The 18,530-nt window shown below is 43.7% G+C and overlaps 1 protein-coding gene across 4 annotated transcripts in view; it reads right to left on the reverse strand.

Annotated features, from left to right (window-relative positions):
• Positions 1-1,330: 1,330 nt before the first annotated feature.
• Positions 1,331-18,530, reverse strand: part of CRYL1 (crystallin lambda 1) — a 70,508-nt gene continuing 53,308 nt past the window's right edge. For 2 of the 4 annotated variants that reach the window (XM_075418937.1, XM_075418916.1), the window contains exons 7-9: positions 12,299-12,343; positions 10,358-10,464; positions 1,331-8,306 (exon numbers count right to left, since the gene is read on the reverse strand). In XM_075418937.1, coding sequence (XP_075275052.1) covers positions 8,193-8,306; positions 10,358-10,464; positions 12,299-12,343 — 266 coding nt within the window. In that variant the 3' untranslated portion in view covers positions 1,331-8,192. The remainder of the gene's footprint in view (positions 8,307-10,357; positions 10,465-12,298; positions 12,344-18,530) is intronic. The other 2 variants (XR_012763736.1, XM_075418929.1) reach the window with 2 other exon arrangements.

Consider the following 18,530-nt stretch of genomic DNA (forward strand, 5'->3'; position numbering starts at 1 on the left):
GAATGGTTTTCCTTATAATGAACTATTCAGATACTAAGATCAGATTAAAACATAAGCTCAGGTTATTACTTAATGAAATAGGTTATTATTTGTAGTAACATAAATAATACCTGCATCTTGTTAGAAAATTTGTATTTTGTATTTTCCTCTGCTGTCATATCCTTAATAGCTTTTGGTTGGTACATGACAGGCTAAAGAAGTATGATGTCTCTTTCGGCAACTGAAGCTGTATTCAGACTTTAAAAATCGATGAGACTTCTGTAATCACCCTTTACTACGCACTGATACAGATTTTGATAGGGGGGAGATCATGTTTGTAATTAACTTTTCTTCCTAAAAAAGGAAAATGAAAAGCAAATGCAAGAAATGTTTCTGATTTACAGAATCACACAATGTGACTTCATGCTACTCCCTAAATTTCTGTACGATACAGATCGGGCACAGGCACTGCCCGTTCAGTTAAATTGCCCAGTTATGCAATTCCCTATTTCCACTACCCCACGTGTTTTGAAATGGCACAATTACACCTTTCCATTACTGCAAGGGTCTGTAATGACACTGCTGAGTAATATCAGAAAATCTGGTTTTGTGGTCTTAAGGTGCTCCGGAATGTGGAAAGCTCCACACTTCGTGGTCTGCCACCTTTGTATTACAGCGGTAATTCCAGTAATTTGTTTTTAACTGCACAGAAATACTTTCTGCATTACTGCTAAGAACCCAGTAGGCAGATTGCACCCCATTAAGTTTTTAAGTAGAGCTTACAAAGAAAATACCAGCTGCACACCAACGCAGCTGGGAGCAAAGCTGACCAGCAGCTTTGCCATACAAGTGCTGCTGCTGCACGGAGGAGCAATGGGCACACTATGAACGCCTCTGTGCTACGTGGAAATGGCCCCGCTGTGCACCGAGGCAGCTGCTGGAGTGAAGCACAGGGCAATGTTAAACCATTTCCACTGGTAGTGCCAGTTTTAATTCATGTATAAATGCTTACTGGGCAAGACAAGGGGGAGAACCAACAGAAAACGACTTGTCTCTCAGAAGAACCAGTTAAATCAAGGCAGTTCCCAGGAACTCCTGGCTAAACGACAACCTCATTTCTTCAGTAAGAGCAGAGTGACAGGGAGGATTTTGCAGCCTCATGACTTTCTCCGTGGGCTGCAAATAAAGCCTCCATTGTATTCCTGAGGAATATTAGCTGTTAAAATCGACCAAGAACAAGCAACCATGGCTTCATATGGAAAGTATGTACTGTTACGATATCGGAAAAAAGTGCAAGACCTGATGTTAAAATTTAAAGACATCATGAATGCAAAGGAAGGGTCTCATAGTGTTTTAAATTACAAAGGCTTTTTAATGTTTTCTTTTGGAAAACATCTCCGTCTGTTGTGCCAACACAGAGGTACTGGACCCTTATGGAGGCCTTGGGCAGTACATTAACACTAGAGCAGTAGTCATCATCCAGGCTTAAGCTAAACACATCAAACATCAAATTTAGGGGAAATTTACAGCTCTATTTTATAGAATCTTTTAAAAAAGTAAGTTCAGCTTCTGCACAAAACTTTCTTATATCCACATGCAAGTATGGGCTCTTGACCTTTCCATGTTAGAGTGCATTTTACTCAGAGATAAAGGAAAACAAGTTTCTGGATGATTCTGCATCTTGTACATCTCCACTTCTTGTGAATACAGGTCTGAAATCCAAGTAGCTGGAAGAAGTGGGCAGATGGTTGGACTTGATGATCTTAGAGGTCTTTTCCAACCTATGATTCTATGATTCTGTAAGTCTACAAAGCCACGCATTAAAATCTCTATTTCACACTCAGGTTCAAGCAGCAATTTCATGCCCACCAAGTGCCATTTTATTGCAAGCGTCCCTCCATTTCAGTGTTTGGTGAAGCTGAATCCATCCTCACTGAAGGAACAAAAATCGTCAGAGAGAAAAGGGAAAATGTGGAGGGACGTGCAACGCCGTAGAGCATTTCTCTGAATATACGTTAGGAAAATACATCCTGCTGTTTTCTAGCAAACTAGAAAACAAAGTGGTCTGATGTGTTTCAAAAGTCCACTGAATTTCGTGGAAACAGTGCCCTCACCAACAGCTCTCAGTGAAATTTGCTCCGCTCCCATAGGAGCAGTGCAGGCTCTTCCTCACAGCCAGGAGCACGCTGGACCAATTTTTGATGAGCCGTAGGCAAAATCCTGCCAGTCCAGCTGCGTTTGTTCACAGCTGCCCTTACAGCTGGCCTGCAGCGGAGCCACCCGAACCCATCCTCAGAGCGTTTCACAACCACGTGTCAGCACGTGCAAAACCGAGCTTCAGAGCAAATTCTGGGGGTCAGACATTCAAGGTTGCCCTCTTTTGCCTTGAAAGGGCACTCTAGCATCGTTTTTCCCCAATTCTCATGAAACTATTGATATGACAACATGTCCTATTTAAGTTTCTAGTTTCTTTTCTGACCCCCCGTTTATAAAAGAAGCGAGGGGTCTGTGGTCTGTGTGGCCACAGCCCTGTGGCTCACGGCATCCCACGCAGCAGTGGAGGATGGGGGTACTCCCTCTTCCCAGTGGATAGCTTTGTACGGACACAGCGGTGAGGAATCCACCTTTGCTACTGGTCTGCTCCCAGCACATGCTGTAAGTAATATTTAAGTCTCCGTGAGTATTAAGATACGCAGCTAAATCTTGCCATTTGAATATCGCTTTTGTATGATTAAATGTACACATTCAAATGAATACACCAGATTTAAGCTCCTGTCTCTCTGCTATTCCTTATTATAAAAATCAGTACTTATCATTATTGATATATGAATATTAGCTTGTATTCCAAATTAAAGTTGTACAATAAAAGAAAAAACTCGGAGGGGAGAAGAAAGTTCTACCTGAAAAATGAACTCCACGGAATACCAGTCAACAGGTTAACTCCAAGCAGTGTGCTCTAAGCTGCATCACCACTTCACTCTGAAGAACACGCTGAAGGGAGGAATTCCTTTCTCCTTCTGAAATCACAGAAAAGGACGGCAAGAAATCCTTGGCCATTGGCTTGATGCAAAGCCTTCCCGAATCAAATGCAAGTCTTCCTTTCGGGTCAGTTTTTGTCCTGCCCTCCACGCTGACTGACTGGCAGTGCACGCACACACGCACACAAAATGGAGGTGCAGGGGAGCGGAGGGCTCCCTGCCAGCGTGACCGGAGCTGGGGGGAACGGGAGCAGCTGAGCAGGCAGCTAGAGCAAATGTACTCATTTACACTCATTTACTCTAACTACATCCAAATTAACCTGTGAAACATTCCCTTTGGGCCTGGCAGGCTGCTGAAGGCAAAGGACCATTTATCTTTCCTGCTGACACAGTAACTGCTAGGCTCACACCATCTCGTGGAGGGCTCCCATCCTTCGTCTCTCCATCTCTGCATGGGTACCAGAGTTCCACGTTCTCAAAGGCCTTTCTGTAACTCCATGCCATGGCAATGCCATCCTGACATGCAACCACATAGGCACAGGCAGCCTCTCTTGAAAAACTGAGTCTGACAATTACATCATTTTGTCTCAAAATGATTTTTCCTGTTTTTACAACAAGCACCACAAGCACTATCCTGTTTCCCTAATGAAGCACAGCTGATTTTTGCACAGATGGTATAGGCAGGATAACGCAGTTTCTTAATACCATTCCAACTAGATAATATGGCCATCAGAAAACACTCACCTTTTAACTTTCAAACTATTATCACGACTCAACAGAAGAGTAGCTACAGAATAGGGAAAGTAAATTCACAGGGCTGCTTTGCAAGCTGCAAACTACTTCCATTGTACTCAGGAGATTTAGGGAACAGAGATACTGGGCCTCCCTCAGTGAAGCAGAGGAGTATGTCCCCGCCTCTGCCCTTTCTTCCTTATCTTGCACAACAGGTGGTTTGATTTCCAAAAGCATTCAGTCAAAGGCTTTGGTATGAACGCATTGGACTCTGCTTCCAATAAGCAGCAGCAACTAATGGCAAAGTGCACGTAATAAGGTAAACAATAAATATCAAACTGGTGAAATAAAAAAACACAGTGCAACAAAGACAGGGATTTAGAAAACTCTATAGGTGTAACTTGATTAAAAATAATACAGGATTCTAAAATATGCAATTGTGTAAGAAAGAAACCACAAGATAAACTCCTCCAAAATATCTAACAATTTACCATAAAATAGTTGCTTGAACATTCAACCAACTATTGCTTCTTCTGCTGACCATAAAACATAATAAATATCTGACCCTGTCTGCGGTAGTTCTGTGACTTTATAGGACTTCTGGTGTTAATTCCGAAAGACTCCTCATAAAATACCAGGTGCAACGTATCCCAAGAAGTCTATTGCATTTGAGGGAAAAAAGTAACGGGATAAAAGGAATAAGTCAAATCTGAAGAAAAAAATTAAACCAATTAATTCAACAGAATTGGGATTTGTATCTTACAAGCAGTTCAGGCCTGACAAGTTGCTCCCCAGCAGGGATTCTTCGCTGTCCAATTAGCAAACCTATTAGCAGTTCTGTCCAAATTGTCAGCTAAATACCCTGGAAGAAGTTAGTGATGGACTGCTATGAGAAGCTGAGAACCAAGAGGGAAAAGTAAAAGAAAAAAGTGAAAAGGGAGAGAGGCTGGGAGACAGAGGCAGGGGAACCCCCCTGTCCTGGCAAGCCCTGCTCCTGCCAGCAGCCCCCAGCAGTGGAGATGCTGGGCAAGGCAAACGCAGCATCTGCCCGTCACCAGGAGGGGTGGCCCCTGGGGACCAACCACATCGGAATTCTGATGGCTCAGACTTTTCTGTAAGGGACTCCTTATATGTGGAAAGTTGTGACAATCTAATGACGTTACGTTAACCTGCCCAGGAAAATGCACGGAAAAACATGAACGCAGATTCATTTACATCCATCTACACCGTCCTAAATTTCATTTACGATTCAGGTTAAAAAGTCCTCTCAATGTATGTGACAATTTGAACTAATCTACACACGTTCTTTGGAGTTAATTGACTTAAGCCAGAGCAATGTTTCTGATACAAAATAGGCCAAAATGAAAGAAAACTTGGAATCAGGCTAACTCAGGCTGAGAAGGTCTTTGCTCTGACCTGCTGCTCACAGCAGGCTCAGCTCTGAGGTCAGACCAGGCCACTCAGGGCTTCATCCAGTTGGGACTTGAAAACCTCCAAGGACGGAGACCGCACCACCTCTGCGGACAACCTGTGCCTCTGCCTGTCTGCCCTCATGGGGGAAAGTGTCTCCTCACATCCAGGCTGGAACTCTTGCATTTTAACTCATGTCCATTGTCTCTATCTTCTCCCCCAGCCCCAATGTGGAGAGCCTGGCTCTGTCTCCTCGATGGTCTCCCCACAGGCACCAGGGTCTGCTGTCAGGTCCCCCTGAAGCCATCTCTGCTCCAGGCTGGACAAGCCCAGCTCCCTCAGCCTCTCCTGGCAGGACCAGTGCTCCAGCCTCACTATCTCGGGGACCTCCCTGACCATTTGTCCAATGTCTTTCTTGTACCAGGGAGCCCCAAGCTGGGCGCAGGATTCAGCCACAGTCTAATGACTGATGAGTAAAGGGGATTAATTGTGAGCAGGGTACAGGTCCCTGGGATAAGGACAGCCCTTCTCATTCCTTTAGCTACCTTCTCCTCACGCTTTCCAGTTGTTGTCACATTTACCAACTTTTACACAACAATTTTTGTGTGCTTCAAACCCTAAGCAAATGTCAGCTAAAATACATTATTTGTCAAGCATCTCCCCCCAGCTTGTGAACCTGGGTTGGAGCTGGTGCTCCAAGGTGAGCTTTGCTGTAGGCCAGACCCTGCGGAGGAGCTGCTCACCACGCAGAAGTGCTCTGGCACTCTTGGAGTGCTTCTCCCTCCGCAGAAAGCCAGTCCCTCATGGCAGGGCCCCGTGCCTGCAGCAGGTGGTTGCCAACACATGAACTACAGGAGAGTGCACATTATTTCTTGTCTATTTACTCCCACTGACTTCCACAATTTTACCAGGGCACTGGTTTCTAAAGGCATTATTATGTAGTGCTACCACTAGACTATCACACTGGAGCACAGAAGTTAGTACCTTCCTCATTAAAATATTTTATTCATAAGCAAATAATGAAGATGGAGGCAAATATTTGATGATATGAGCGAGTTTTAAAATATCTCAGAATAAAGAGAAGCAATGCGAGCTAATTAGTTATGACAATGTCATATACTCATAGAAAAAACAGGTCTAATCTTGACAGCAATTGGAACCTTCTATGGCCTTGTCTGAAATACCAAAACATACATAAAATGAGGAAATCAGCCCCATAATCAATTTACTATTGCTTAATAAGGCATCAGGAGTCAGGATTGACCTCCCCAACTTCAGATGTCTAAATGCAGGTAGAGCCAGTCACTGCAGCCATAAAAAGCAGTAGAAGAAACCTGACTATTATAAGTCTATATTGGAATAAAATAAACGGAGCTTAAAAATCTTCCGTTTTCTCCACTGATTCTAAGGGAGCACAGGACAACCTCAGCGTTATGCCTCCCGCCCCATGTTTCGCATCCAGAGATGTGTTCTTGGCCCACCACTTACGCCAAGAGACACAATTTATCTTACATCTCTTTTACGGTGACCTAAGCAGAAATAAGTGGCATTGGTATGTTCACACAGACATTTCTGCTGTTCAGCTCAAAACAGCAACTAAGTTTCAGTAACTTGTTTGTGTGCTGCACCCTCTGTAAAAAACAAGATTTGAAGTACCCCTGAGCTGAGTATTAGTAAAATGACAGCTTAATACTTCTGCATCTGTGCTTCGACTGAAGCTCTGTGACCAGTTAGCATAAATTCAGAAACGCTCAACTCCAGCAGTGTGGGTGCAATGCACTTTTCAGGTTATTCCTTACTATCTGCATAACAATACCGCCCCAAGGCGCCAGCTAAGATCAAAGCCCAGACATCCGCGACAACACTCTGTCTGCTGTGGACCCAAACACGCCACTGCAGCCGCTGAGGATATTGCTGCTTCCAGGTGTACACTGTGTCCATGTCCGCGGAGCAGACGTCGTGTCTCCTGTAGGAAGGGCAGCAGTAAAGCATAAATGCTACATCTAATCCACTGCATCTTTCCCTCTGTGGGGGAGCAAAGTAGCAGACAGCTGGGCTGCCTTCAGCTACAGCTGTTAAATTCGGTACAGCTGAGTCCTAAAGAAGCACTCGTTGCTTCAGATAATGTACAAATTAGACAGGGCAACAGAGAGGTGAACTGGCTTCCCAAGATCACTCACACGGTCATGAAGGAGCCCGGGAGAAAGTCCAGACCTATCCACTACACCATACTGTCTCCCAAACTCGCTATTAAATTAAAATCTCTTATTTCTCATGGACAAGTCTTAAAACAGGGCACATATTTATGCAGCAGTGCCAATGGCCAGCATCTAACATCTGACATTAGCTAAGGGCAAAGCCATGGGGCATCAAGTTGCATGGTCTTAAAGACCAAGCAGGTCTCTGGCAAGTCTTACAGAACCAGGGGTAGGGGATGAGGGGGGGAATTCTGCTCTGTTCACTCACACTTAGATAATTGTACAGGTACAGAAGTGCCAAAGAGAGGGAAAGGAGGAGTAATTCTTTCCCCTACATTGTGAACAGTTACAGAGCTAAGCTGAAGTGACCCTTACTGCTGCTGAGGTCTCAGCTCACCAGCCAGTGAATCTACTCTTAGCTCAACATAGCCTTCTCCTACCTACAGCCAGTGCTTTACAAATTAACCTCGCTGTCACAGTGCTTGGCGGCTGAGGGCTTATTTTCTCCAGTGACAAACAGCTGATGTTTGCCTATTTCAGATCCCTGCATAAGCAAATACTGTTCAAGCGCTGAATTCCTAAGCAAGCTGAAAAATGCATTCTTTAAAACATGATTGTGTTCCAGCATTGCACAATATTAATATTGCTAAAGCTACTTAATGCTTACACATCTAATGCATATACGTAATAATTTGATTAAACTGAACTTTTAAACAACTTTTTCTAGTTATTCATGAATTACGTCATGACAAATTTCGACCAAATGTTTCATTGGTCTCTACATTTGTGCATATCATTGGTTGCACATTCAGTCTCCTCTTCTGCATGACAAAAAATTTCCACTTTTTTGAAGATTTGCTCTTCATTTGGTCTCTCTTGTTAAACAAGGTGCACCTCAGTCAGATTTCATTTGTTTTTTCAGTTTGGAAAGACCAGCAAGACATTCATCTCTCCATTTTCTCCTGGCATCCAGGACTTTCGGAACAACTGGAATTTTTTCAGACATTGCCTAGAACAGAAAATTTAAGATGATTAAATCTCATGTTCTGAGTACAAAGTTTCTCACCAGCATTGTTTTCCTGCTTTCCCCGCGTCAAGCCAAGTAACGATCCACACAAACTGTAATTTAGTCTATCACAAGCAATAGGCCACATTCTTTACATGGGTGACTGGAAACCAGCTAACCTGTACAAGAAAAGTGCTCCCACTTGGAGAAGGTTGGCCTGAATGTGGCAAGGAGGGGGGCCTACAGAAACACCAAAGCATCAGCCACTTCCCTCGGTCTGCCCCACACAGCCACTCTCTAACCTCTTCAATAAAAACCTTTTATTAATAGGAAGGAGGCAACCTGGCTGTTTATGTGCCTAAAAATATGCTCTAAACCAAATTCCTCTGTGTGTGTGTGTTTTTAAAGCTGTGATTGCTCTTCTGGCTCCTAATAAATGTAATGAGCGATATCATGTTTATTAAAAACATTTTGTCTTCAGAGTGCCAGTTGTAATTGAAATGACTGGGGAAAACAAGTAACAAACTCAGAATTATGATTTTTGTTTATTGGAATATGAGGGAGAGAAAGTACAGCACTATTTGAGGACACAAAGGTAGAAATCTGAACAAGTTAGCACGCAAAAAAAGGTGTTTACAACAAAATGGAAAAAAAAAGTATTTCTGAGTGCATAATCAAAGTTGTCTTAGAAGTGCTAGTTAAATATATCCCTGAAAGAGAACATGAGTTAGTAACCTCTGGCAGCTAGTACATTGTAACAGATTTTCTTTCAAGGAAAAAAAGCTGTTTTGGGAGTGCAGGTAGAGATCACACGGTGCTTTGCCAAAATAGCACCTGAGGTCTTAGGTTTAAAAGGCAAGTGTTGAGAAACTGGCTAAAACCTGGACCTGCTACCAACGACTGGTAAGTTGCAGTCACTCCAGAGAAAAGTCAGGGGGAGGGACAGAGGAGTAAGATAAGAAATGTTTAATGTTTTACTCTTATGAGGATTCTTGCAAACTCATCTTTGGCACTGAAGACCAAAGATAACAGAGAGACACAGAAACAGACATCGAAGTGGATTCCAGCTTTCCATAAAGAAATCCAAACTGTTTCACACTAATCAAAAGCTTCTAATCGTGAATAAGTCCACAATTATTACGGATTGTTCTTATAAGCAGTCTATGTTGTTTAAGCATAAAATAATCTTTTTCCTTTTTAACATAGCTGTTGTTGAAATTGTATAAATAGGAATAAAAATTAAATAGGAACAAAAAAGCTTTCTTCCAGACAGAGAGCTTCCATATGTGAAATTAATTCGATAGCTAATCAAGAATGATTCAACACATACCCATGTTCTTTAGCAAAGCATTAAAAAAAGGCAACTACGAAAAGGCAGTTAGAAAATAATGATACTTCAGTTAATACCTATGATCATACAAAATAGCCTATATAGTGAATATAAACAAATTGTGGGCTTAGAAATGTTAATAGACAAACTGGGTCCCAATGCAGCACAGCACTTAAACACATCTTACCTTTAAACACGCAAGGAACCTTACCAGACTGCTCACATGCTTAACTTGAACGTGTATTTGCACGTATTACAGACTGGAACTCTAGTCTGTAAAGTATACAAAACCAAGAAAAAGAGCATCCAGAAGAAAAAAGCTGTGGGGTTTATGCAGGAAGATGGAATAGCAGGAAGAGAGAAAAGTCATGTTAGGAAAGGAAGCCTGGAGCTGTGCATGTTGTGGTAGCAGACACAGGACAGAAGTAAGAAATAGTGTGGAGGATTTAATGTCAGTAACCCACAAGTGTTAGCAGTTGACTCCTCTGTCTAGTAACCTTACTCAACTGCTAGATCACTTTCCCTTCATGACTTTCACTTCAAAGTGCTTTGAAAAGGGACTTAGATGCATTCTGTACTCATCTTTTCATTCAAAGTACACATTCACACAAGAAATACAGACTACAGATACCTCTACACAGCAAACTGAAATGGTATGAATGTTAAAATAAGAGCTAACGTTCTTTGTTCTGAATGTCACTGCATTAATCAACTCCATATTTACCTGATTGATCTTCTGCTCAATTTCACCTGAAAATTCTGGAACTGGTCCAAAGGTGTTCAGAACAAGTCTCATACCATCACGGTATCTTTCACAATAATTTGAAATACCTAAAAATTGGAGCGAAAAATTGCATTTCAACAGAAATTCCTACTTAAGTTCAGTAAGGCTGCCTGTGCTTAGGCACTGTCTTAAATCAGAGTCCAAAACCAAGGTGTGCTCTTATGCTTCAGACACCTAATTGTCATCAAGGAAAAATGGATTCTGCCCACCACATTTCCATTAAGGTTCATGGCAAAATCATTTAGGACATGCTTGATTACAAAACCAATTAATGTCAGGTACCAGCAGGCAATGCTACGTGAGGGGTATAGTACACAACTGTGGATACTCATGCTTTGTTACTTGAGATCAGAAAGCTTCCCCAACCAGTGTCCACGAGGAAAGCACTCTCACCTCTCGTCTCCTCCCATTTGGTATGTGTCATATCAGTTGAAGCATTCCTGTTATTATTTTTATTTACTGATCTTGAATGCAGGAAGAGCAACATGGCTCAGGGGGAAAGGGTCAAAGGCATGGAGACCCAGGTGGCCTCCAGTGAACGAGCAACAGATGGATCTTGCAGATTAATACTTTGTATTGCAACTGGAGTTAACAACAAGGATTTGGTTTTTATGACTTCAGGACCCTCTTTGGGGGTTGAGCACTGCAAGGGGGTGACGGGATCCACCTGACACAGTGAGAAAAAAGCATCTTTGCCAAAAACCTGGCCAGTCTGGTGAGAAAAGCTTTATATTAGAAATAGCGGAAAAGTGAGATTACAACCTGTAGTCAAGTAAGGAAGGGTTTACGGGGTGTGAAAAGAAAAGAGTGCAGGGTAACAGGTACAGGAGAAGACTCAAGAAAGTAAAAAAAAAAAAAAAGGCAGAAGAGTCCACCTCTAGTGTATGTACGCAAATGCATGCAGCCTGGGAAACAAGCAGGGGAAACGAGAGCTCCATGTGTGGTCACAACACTACAACATTTTTGGAGCCACTGAGGTGTGTTGGGATGGCTCACACCACCGGAGAGCTGCAGTGGACAGACACACACTTCAGGAAAGACAAGCAAGAAAGACAAGGAGGGGGTGAAGGAGCAGTAAAGGAGCAGCTCAGATGTGTGGAGCTATTCTATGGGATGGGTGACTGGCTGGGTGAGAGCCTGTGGGTCAGCATCAGTGGAGAGGGCAGGAAAGGACAGCAGCCTCCAAGGGCAAGAATTCAGTCCATCCTGATATTCAGGGAGACAAGTAGATGTATCAAGCGATTGGCTTGGATGAACTCTGGTGCAAAAAGGCAGTCTACAGGAGGTGGAAGCAAGGACAGGCTGTAAACGAGAAATTTAAAAACACTGCCCAGGCATGTAAAGGCGGTGTCAGGAAAGCAAAAGCTCAGCTCCAGCTGAGACTTGCAAGGATGTCAAGGGCAACAAGCAGGGCTTCTACTGTTACATTAGTAATAGATGGCTGAACAAGGAAAGCGTGGGCCTGTTGCTGAACGGGTGTGTGATTTAGTGACAGGAGAAACAGGTAAAGTGGAGTTACTCATTGCTTGCTTTGCTTCAGCCTTCATTGACAAGGTCTCCTAAGCCTCTATGCTTAGAGGCAGGGTTCAAGGAGGTGAGGAGCAATCAGCACCAGATGATGATCCAGTCAGTGACTATCTGCAAGAACTCAATCCCACCTGAGACCACAGGATAATACAGACTGTATCCAAGGTCATGAAAGAAATGGCCAATGCCCTTGCAAGGCTGCTTTCTATCGTATTTTAAAAATCATGCCACTCAATGCACCAAACGCATCATCTGAGATCCCCATTTTGCCTTTAAGTGCAGGCAAATATTGCATCCATCATCACAAAAAGGTCAAAAGAACAATCTGGGATACTATAGGCCAACCAATCTTACCTCTGTCCCCGAGAAAATCAAAGAGCAAGTCCTCTTGAAACAAATCTGGGGCACAGGAATAAGAAGTAAGTGATTGTGACAGTCAGCTTGCAGTCACCAATGGGTACGCCATGGTATAAATCACATATGACCAACCTTGTTGCCTTCTGTGATAAAACTATTGGATTTGTAGAAAATAGGAAAGCAGTGGATATCATTTACTTCAACTTTAGAAGGGCATTTGACACTATCTCCTATGCCAGTAGGTCGAGGGAGGTGATTCTTCCCCTCTACTCTGCTCTGGTGAGACCCCACCTGGAGTCCTGCGTCCAGCTCTGGGGCCCCCAGCACAAGAAGGACATGGACCTGGTGGAGCAGGTTCAGAGAAGGCCACAAAAATGATCCAAGGGCTGGAGCACCTCTCCTATGAGGCAAGGCTGAGAAAGTTGGGGCTGTTCAGCCTGGAGAAGAGAAGGCTCCAGGGAGACCTTATTGCGGCCTTTCAGTATCTGAAGGCCTTTCAGTCTACAAGAAAGCTGGAGAGGGACTTTTTACAAGGGCATGTGGTGACAGGACAAGGGGTAATGGCTTTAAACTAAAAGAGGGTAGGTTTAGATTAGACATAAGGAAGAAATTATTTACTATGAGGGTGGTGAGGCACTGGCACAGGTTGCCCAGAGAAGCTGTGGATGCCCCCGTCCCTGGAAGTGTTCAAGGCCAGGTTGGATGGGGCTTTGAACAACCTGGTCCAGTGGAAGATGTCCCTGGCCATGGCAGGGGGGTTGGAACTATGTGATGTTTACGGTCCCTTCCAACCGAAATCATTCTAGGATTCTATGATATTCTTGTATCAGAGTTAGGACATTAAAGTCTGCATGCTTTGACAACTAGACGGGCAAAAAATGGGTTGGATACTCAGGCTCAGATGGCAGTGGTTAATGGGTTGTACTCTACCTGAAGGCCAGTAAAAGTGGAGTACAGCAGCAATCTATCCTGAGACCTCTACTGCTTAACAGCATTTGCTTATAAAGTTTGTGAATGATACCAAATTGGGTGGGGATGGTAGGTGTGGAGAGAGACGGAGCAGCTGAGATATTGGAGGGCAGGGCTGCCCTTAGACAGGATGGAGGAATAAGCCAATACAAAACTTAAAAAAATTAACAAGGACAAATGCAAGGTCCTGCACCTCAGAAGGAAGAGCTCCTTGCAACAGAACAGGCTTGGGAAGCCCAAGAACTCCTGGTCCTGGTACGCAGCAAGTTGAACATGAACCAACAGTGTGCCCTGGCAGCAAAGGGGGCCAACAGCATCCTGGGCTGCTAACAGCACAGCCAGTAGATTGAAGGAAATGATTAACCCCGTTTACTCAGCACTCATTAGACTGCATCCAGAATACCGCATTCAGTTTGGGATCCCCCAATACAAGAAAGACATTGACGAACTGAAGCAACTTCAGCAGAGACCACCAAAATAGTGGGGGCTGGAGCACCTGCCCTGTGAGGAGAGGCTGGGGAGATGGACTTGTTCAGCATGGAACAGAAATGGCTTTTGAGGGACCTAACAGCAGCTCCTCAGTGCCTACGGGGGGTTGGTAGACATTGCTGAGCAGACAGCGCTGGGATCTTTACAGCTGTTGCATGGCAGGAGGACAAGAGACAACAGGCCCAATTTGAAATGGGAGGTTCAGGCTGGATACTCAAGTACTGGCACAGGTTGCCCACAGAGTTTGTGCAGTCTCCATCTCTAGGGGTTTTCAAGACTGGATGAAACCCTGAGCAGCTTGGCCTGACCTCAGAGCTGACCCTGCTGTGAGCATCTTAAAAAACATGCAGTCAGAGACCGTGAGAACCAGCTAACTGGTAACAATGGGTAAAATGGCAGTCAAGTAGACCTTGGCTGAATTAAGGAAAGGTCCAGCTTTCACCATCCCCAGTAGGAATCTCAGGAAAATTACTGTTGAGGCACCAGAGAGGAACTGGAATGATAAAGGCACCAAAAACAGAAATCAGTCATTTAGCCAGACATATACATCTAGTAGACGTTTTAGTGCTATGCACCACCACGTAACCAAGAAAGGATAAGGCAGCCTTTCCTACTGTACATCAATCACAAAGTCAAGAGTTGCACCGCAATAGTAAATGAGCCATGCTTGTCTGGCAGTAAGCAAGCTGACACGAGTAAGAATGTGAGTATCCTGATGCAGACCCTACATCTGCGAAGGGAAGTTCTGGATATCCACTAAAAGCTTGTGACAATCTCCCTTTTCTGAGAACCACAGAGACTGAAGAATTTGCATCCTTAACTCTTTTTATGAGCTAATTATCAAAGCAAAGAGGAGAAAGCTGCAGAAGACAAAGGCAAGCAGTTATGGTGACCAACTCTTTCACGAAGACTCAGGAGATCGTACAGACTGAGAAGCATCAACCTGAACTGCTCATGGTCTTACCCAGCCACAAAATGCAGGAAATGTGAGTGAGGTGGCCTGACTACCACACAAAAGAATGCAACTCAGGCCAAGAGTCATTAAGCAGTCTCTTTCCTGAACAGCTTGCAGACAATTCCCTGGAATGCAATAATATGCGATATCAATACTGTAGAAGTCACACCTGTCCAACCCTAAATGGGCTGAGGTTGAAAGGTGGATAAAGGAACAGAAACCTCTGACTACTGGCAACTATGAATCATAAACTATAACACTTATACTGCTCAACACGCCTGAAATCACAGGTTTTCCAAAAGGTGTCTGAGGCCAGTAAGAGTATGGAGAACACCCTTGTTTCTGGACCAAAGACAGAAGAACTTTCAAAGGACAGATGCTCAAGAAGTATTAAATTTCCTTTAAGAAATTAGCACTTTGAAGACATGATGACCATCAGATAAACAACTGAAAGGAGAGAATGAGAGAACATGTCCACTGCATGAGAGCAACGTGCAGAGATTTGAGAGTATTCAACTCTCTTAAAAAATGGACTAGAAATATTCTCCAGTATCAGAAGAAAGGAGGCTCTGAGAAAAACAGCACCCTTGTCAAGTAGCTTGAACCTGTATTTGGTGCCAAGAGTGCAATCAGCATTTAGTCAGCCTGTGTCCTTGTGTTATCTACCCATGGAGCACATGCATTCCCAGAACATACTCTGGCACGTTCTGGCCTTCTCCAACACAAAAAGGGAGGTCTAATTATATGGAAATTTAGTATTTTGCTCAATTTGCTTGATTAACACACAGCCAGAAACCTTCAAATTGCCTACTGGGCTCCAAACTGGCAGGAAGTGAGATTCAGGAAGAGAAGCATTACCGTGGGATGTGGAACAGACTGTGATAATGATTCTCTCTCTTCACTGAGGGAATAAGCAGAGACCATCGCCCTCCATAAACACCCTGGAAAGCTCCGCTGGTTATCAGGGTTTAGTGACCATACCCTGTCATTAGCATAAGTGCTTGCCTGTTACATCTTAACAGCTGGGCTCACAGACCTTGGCACCTGAAGCCAACCCAGATCAACCTGCAGGTGACATGCTATCCACATTAGCAATCTTAGGAACACAAGACAGTTCTGGATGAGACTCATGCACCAACCACGAGGCAATGATATTTACATTTCACCTCGCTCACGTGAGCTTTTTCTTATAACAGTGAGGAGTCTGAGCAAAATGTTTGCCCCCGTATCATGCAACATCACAGAAAGTTCCCAGATGTAGAAGTGGCTGAGGCTGAAGAGTGCAGAACTATTGGACGTGGGTACACCTTGCTAGCTCACAGCTGCTGGTAGCAGCTATTGCCAACTGGACAATCACAAAATCACAAATGGCAATTCAGTCAAATACGGCAATTCAAGCAAATCTACATAAGCACTTGGCAATAAAAGGAATGGTAAACGGAGCAGTGTCAGTTATGAGTTATTCTGGTGCTTATCCAGCTGACACAGGTCTATGATACATAGACAAGTGCTGAAGAGTTTGGGTTTGGTGTTTTTCTAAAAGTCAAGGGCAACCTCCGAACCATCTGGTAAGCTTGTGTAGTAATACCATAGATCTGAGCAGTTTTGATGCTGGTACAGTCAGGAGATTGTAGAAGAGAAGACTGCATGCCAGAATCTTTTTCATGACCCTCAATCTCACCAGATAACATTAGTATCTTCAGAAAGCTGAATGCTTGGCTGCGGCTGATCCATTTACCTGGTGGATGTGAACTCCTGAGCTGGAGATGGCCTTCAAAGCTCACTCAGCCAGCTAGTCCTGGAAACTGAGCGCCTGCTGGCAGCTCACCTACAGCTTGAATGAATCAGAACAATTTCCGGGTGGGTGTACCTCACCAACGCAACAGAGACACGCCAAAGGCAGGTTGTGTAATATAATTCACTCACTGCATGCAATGTATGAATGAAAAGAAGCCTTAAGCAAAGTCAGCAAAATAATAAAAGGTAAAAAAAGTGTTATTGGTTTAGAGAGGAGCAGCAGCATTAGTATAATTGATCTCAACATTGTCGCTGAAATGACACGAATGCTGCATGACAAGCAGGGGGAGGACACTGCAAAATCTTTCAAGTCTCAAGTGAAGAAAATACACCAAAAGGTAGAATATACACACGGTGCCACTCAAAGATGAAAAAAAAGTAATTTTAAAATAGCTAACCCAAGATAGCACTCCTAGTGTGAAATCTCAGTGGAGACACCGCAATCTTTAACTTGGTTTAAGCAGTCATGATCAACCCTATGCAGCCAGCTTCAAGAAGGCACTTGAGCAATGGGGAATATTACTGGAAAAACACTTTTCACCTGCAACCTCAAAACTGGCAAATATTTGACTCTAGGCCTTCAGACTTAGGAGTCCCTTGGCTCAAAGGTCAGGGCTACTACAAAGGTGGATGAGAAGAGCACTTGACTGGAGGACAGGGACAAGGAGACAGAAAACAAATATGACAGAATCCCTTCAACTTTAATCCTTGTTGATACTGCCCAGGGAGCAGCTTAAGATGGAAGAATTAGCATCTGTAAACAGTGTGAGACAGACAGGGGAGCACCTGAGAGCTAGAGAAACAGGAAGAAGATGGCAAATGGGGCTGTTAAAAACAATCAACATCTCTCCTTGCATCCAGTTGCTGTGCCCATGTTGTGCCCCACTATGTCCAACTGCACAAAAAGAATGATGCACCTGGGACAGAGAAAAAGGGGAAACAACTCGCAGCACAGGAATGACAATAAGTTTCCTCTTGTCTATGTGGTTTGTTGGCTCCCTGTATAAACCTCCACCTTCCTTACACACTTGTCTCATCAATGTTGGATGGAAGGGGCTGTGGCAGAAGGCAGATGTTGCAGCAGTCACCTGAGAACCATGAACACAGAACAGAAATGCCTCCAGAGAAGGTAGGAGTTCCCTGAATCTTTCTTCCACCACGAGTTTACGGAGAGTGGAAGAAGTGGAATGAGTAACAAAATGTTCTAAGGGAGTAAGGGATACAGGATTATAGAGATGAAAAGGGGAATACTGTCTTCCTTGCAACTCTCAAACCCACTCAGCTTTTCTGACTTGTACAGTATAGTTACAGGAATATGTCATCACAAGCTAGATGAGAGGGCATTGATTCAAGGCTCTTCAGTTGCCATAAACATCTAGGAAATGCAAGGCTCTTTATATCACCAACAAAGGAAGAATAAGCTGCTGTTTATTTAGCTTCAAGGAGAGTCCAGGCAGTTTCCAGAATAGCTAATGAAGTGTCCCACAAGAATCTGTTCACATAACTACACTTCAGGTTTGCAGGTCCTTACCTGAAGGACTTGCACTGGTGTGGTGCAAACACGGGTATCAGTGAAATGCCTCTACTTGCATCATCAAGATGAACAGGGCATTGATGAAGGAACAGGAACTCAGGACAGATATTTAGCTTAGAAGCGTGCATAAAATGCTTCACCGCCCTGAGAAGACATCTTCACAGGTGAGGTTTATAAACATAAAGGTGATGGGAGCAGTAGGAAAAAAGAATGGAAAACATGACAGGATAAAATGTAGGATGTTCATGCATTAAAATATGTAAGTATCTTCAAGTGTCTTAGCTTCTTGTATGCTAAGTCTCATTTCTTCCTCTTCATAAGACAACAAGCTCGAGGGCTGAAGGATGCAAGCAAGCAAACTTGGTAAACCAGTCTGGCAAGGACACTACACATGGGACAAAACAAGGAAGGCGCAGAGAATATTTGTGAGAGAAAACAAGAGACAGGAGCAAGTGTTACTGGCAAGGACAGGGAACATGCCAAAG

This window comes from Opisthocomus hoazin, chromosome 1, assembly GCF_030867145.1.
Source record: "Opisthocomus hoazin isolate bOpiHoa1 chromosome 1, bOpiHoa1.hap1, whole genome shotgun sequence".
Classification (NCBI taxonomy): Eukaryota; Metazoa; Chordata; class Aves; order Opisthocomiformes; family Opisthocomidae; genus Opisthocomus; species Opisthocomus hoazin.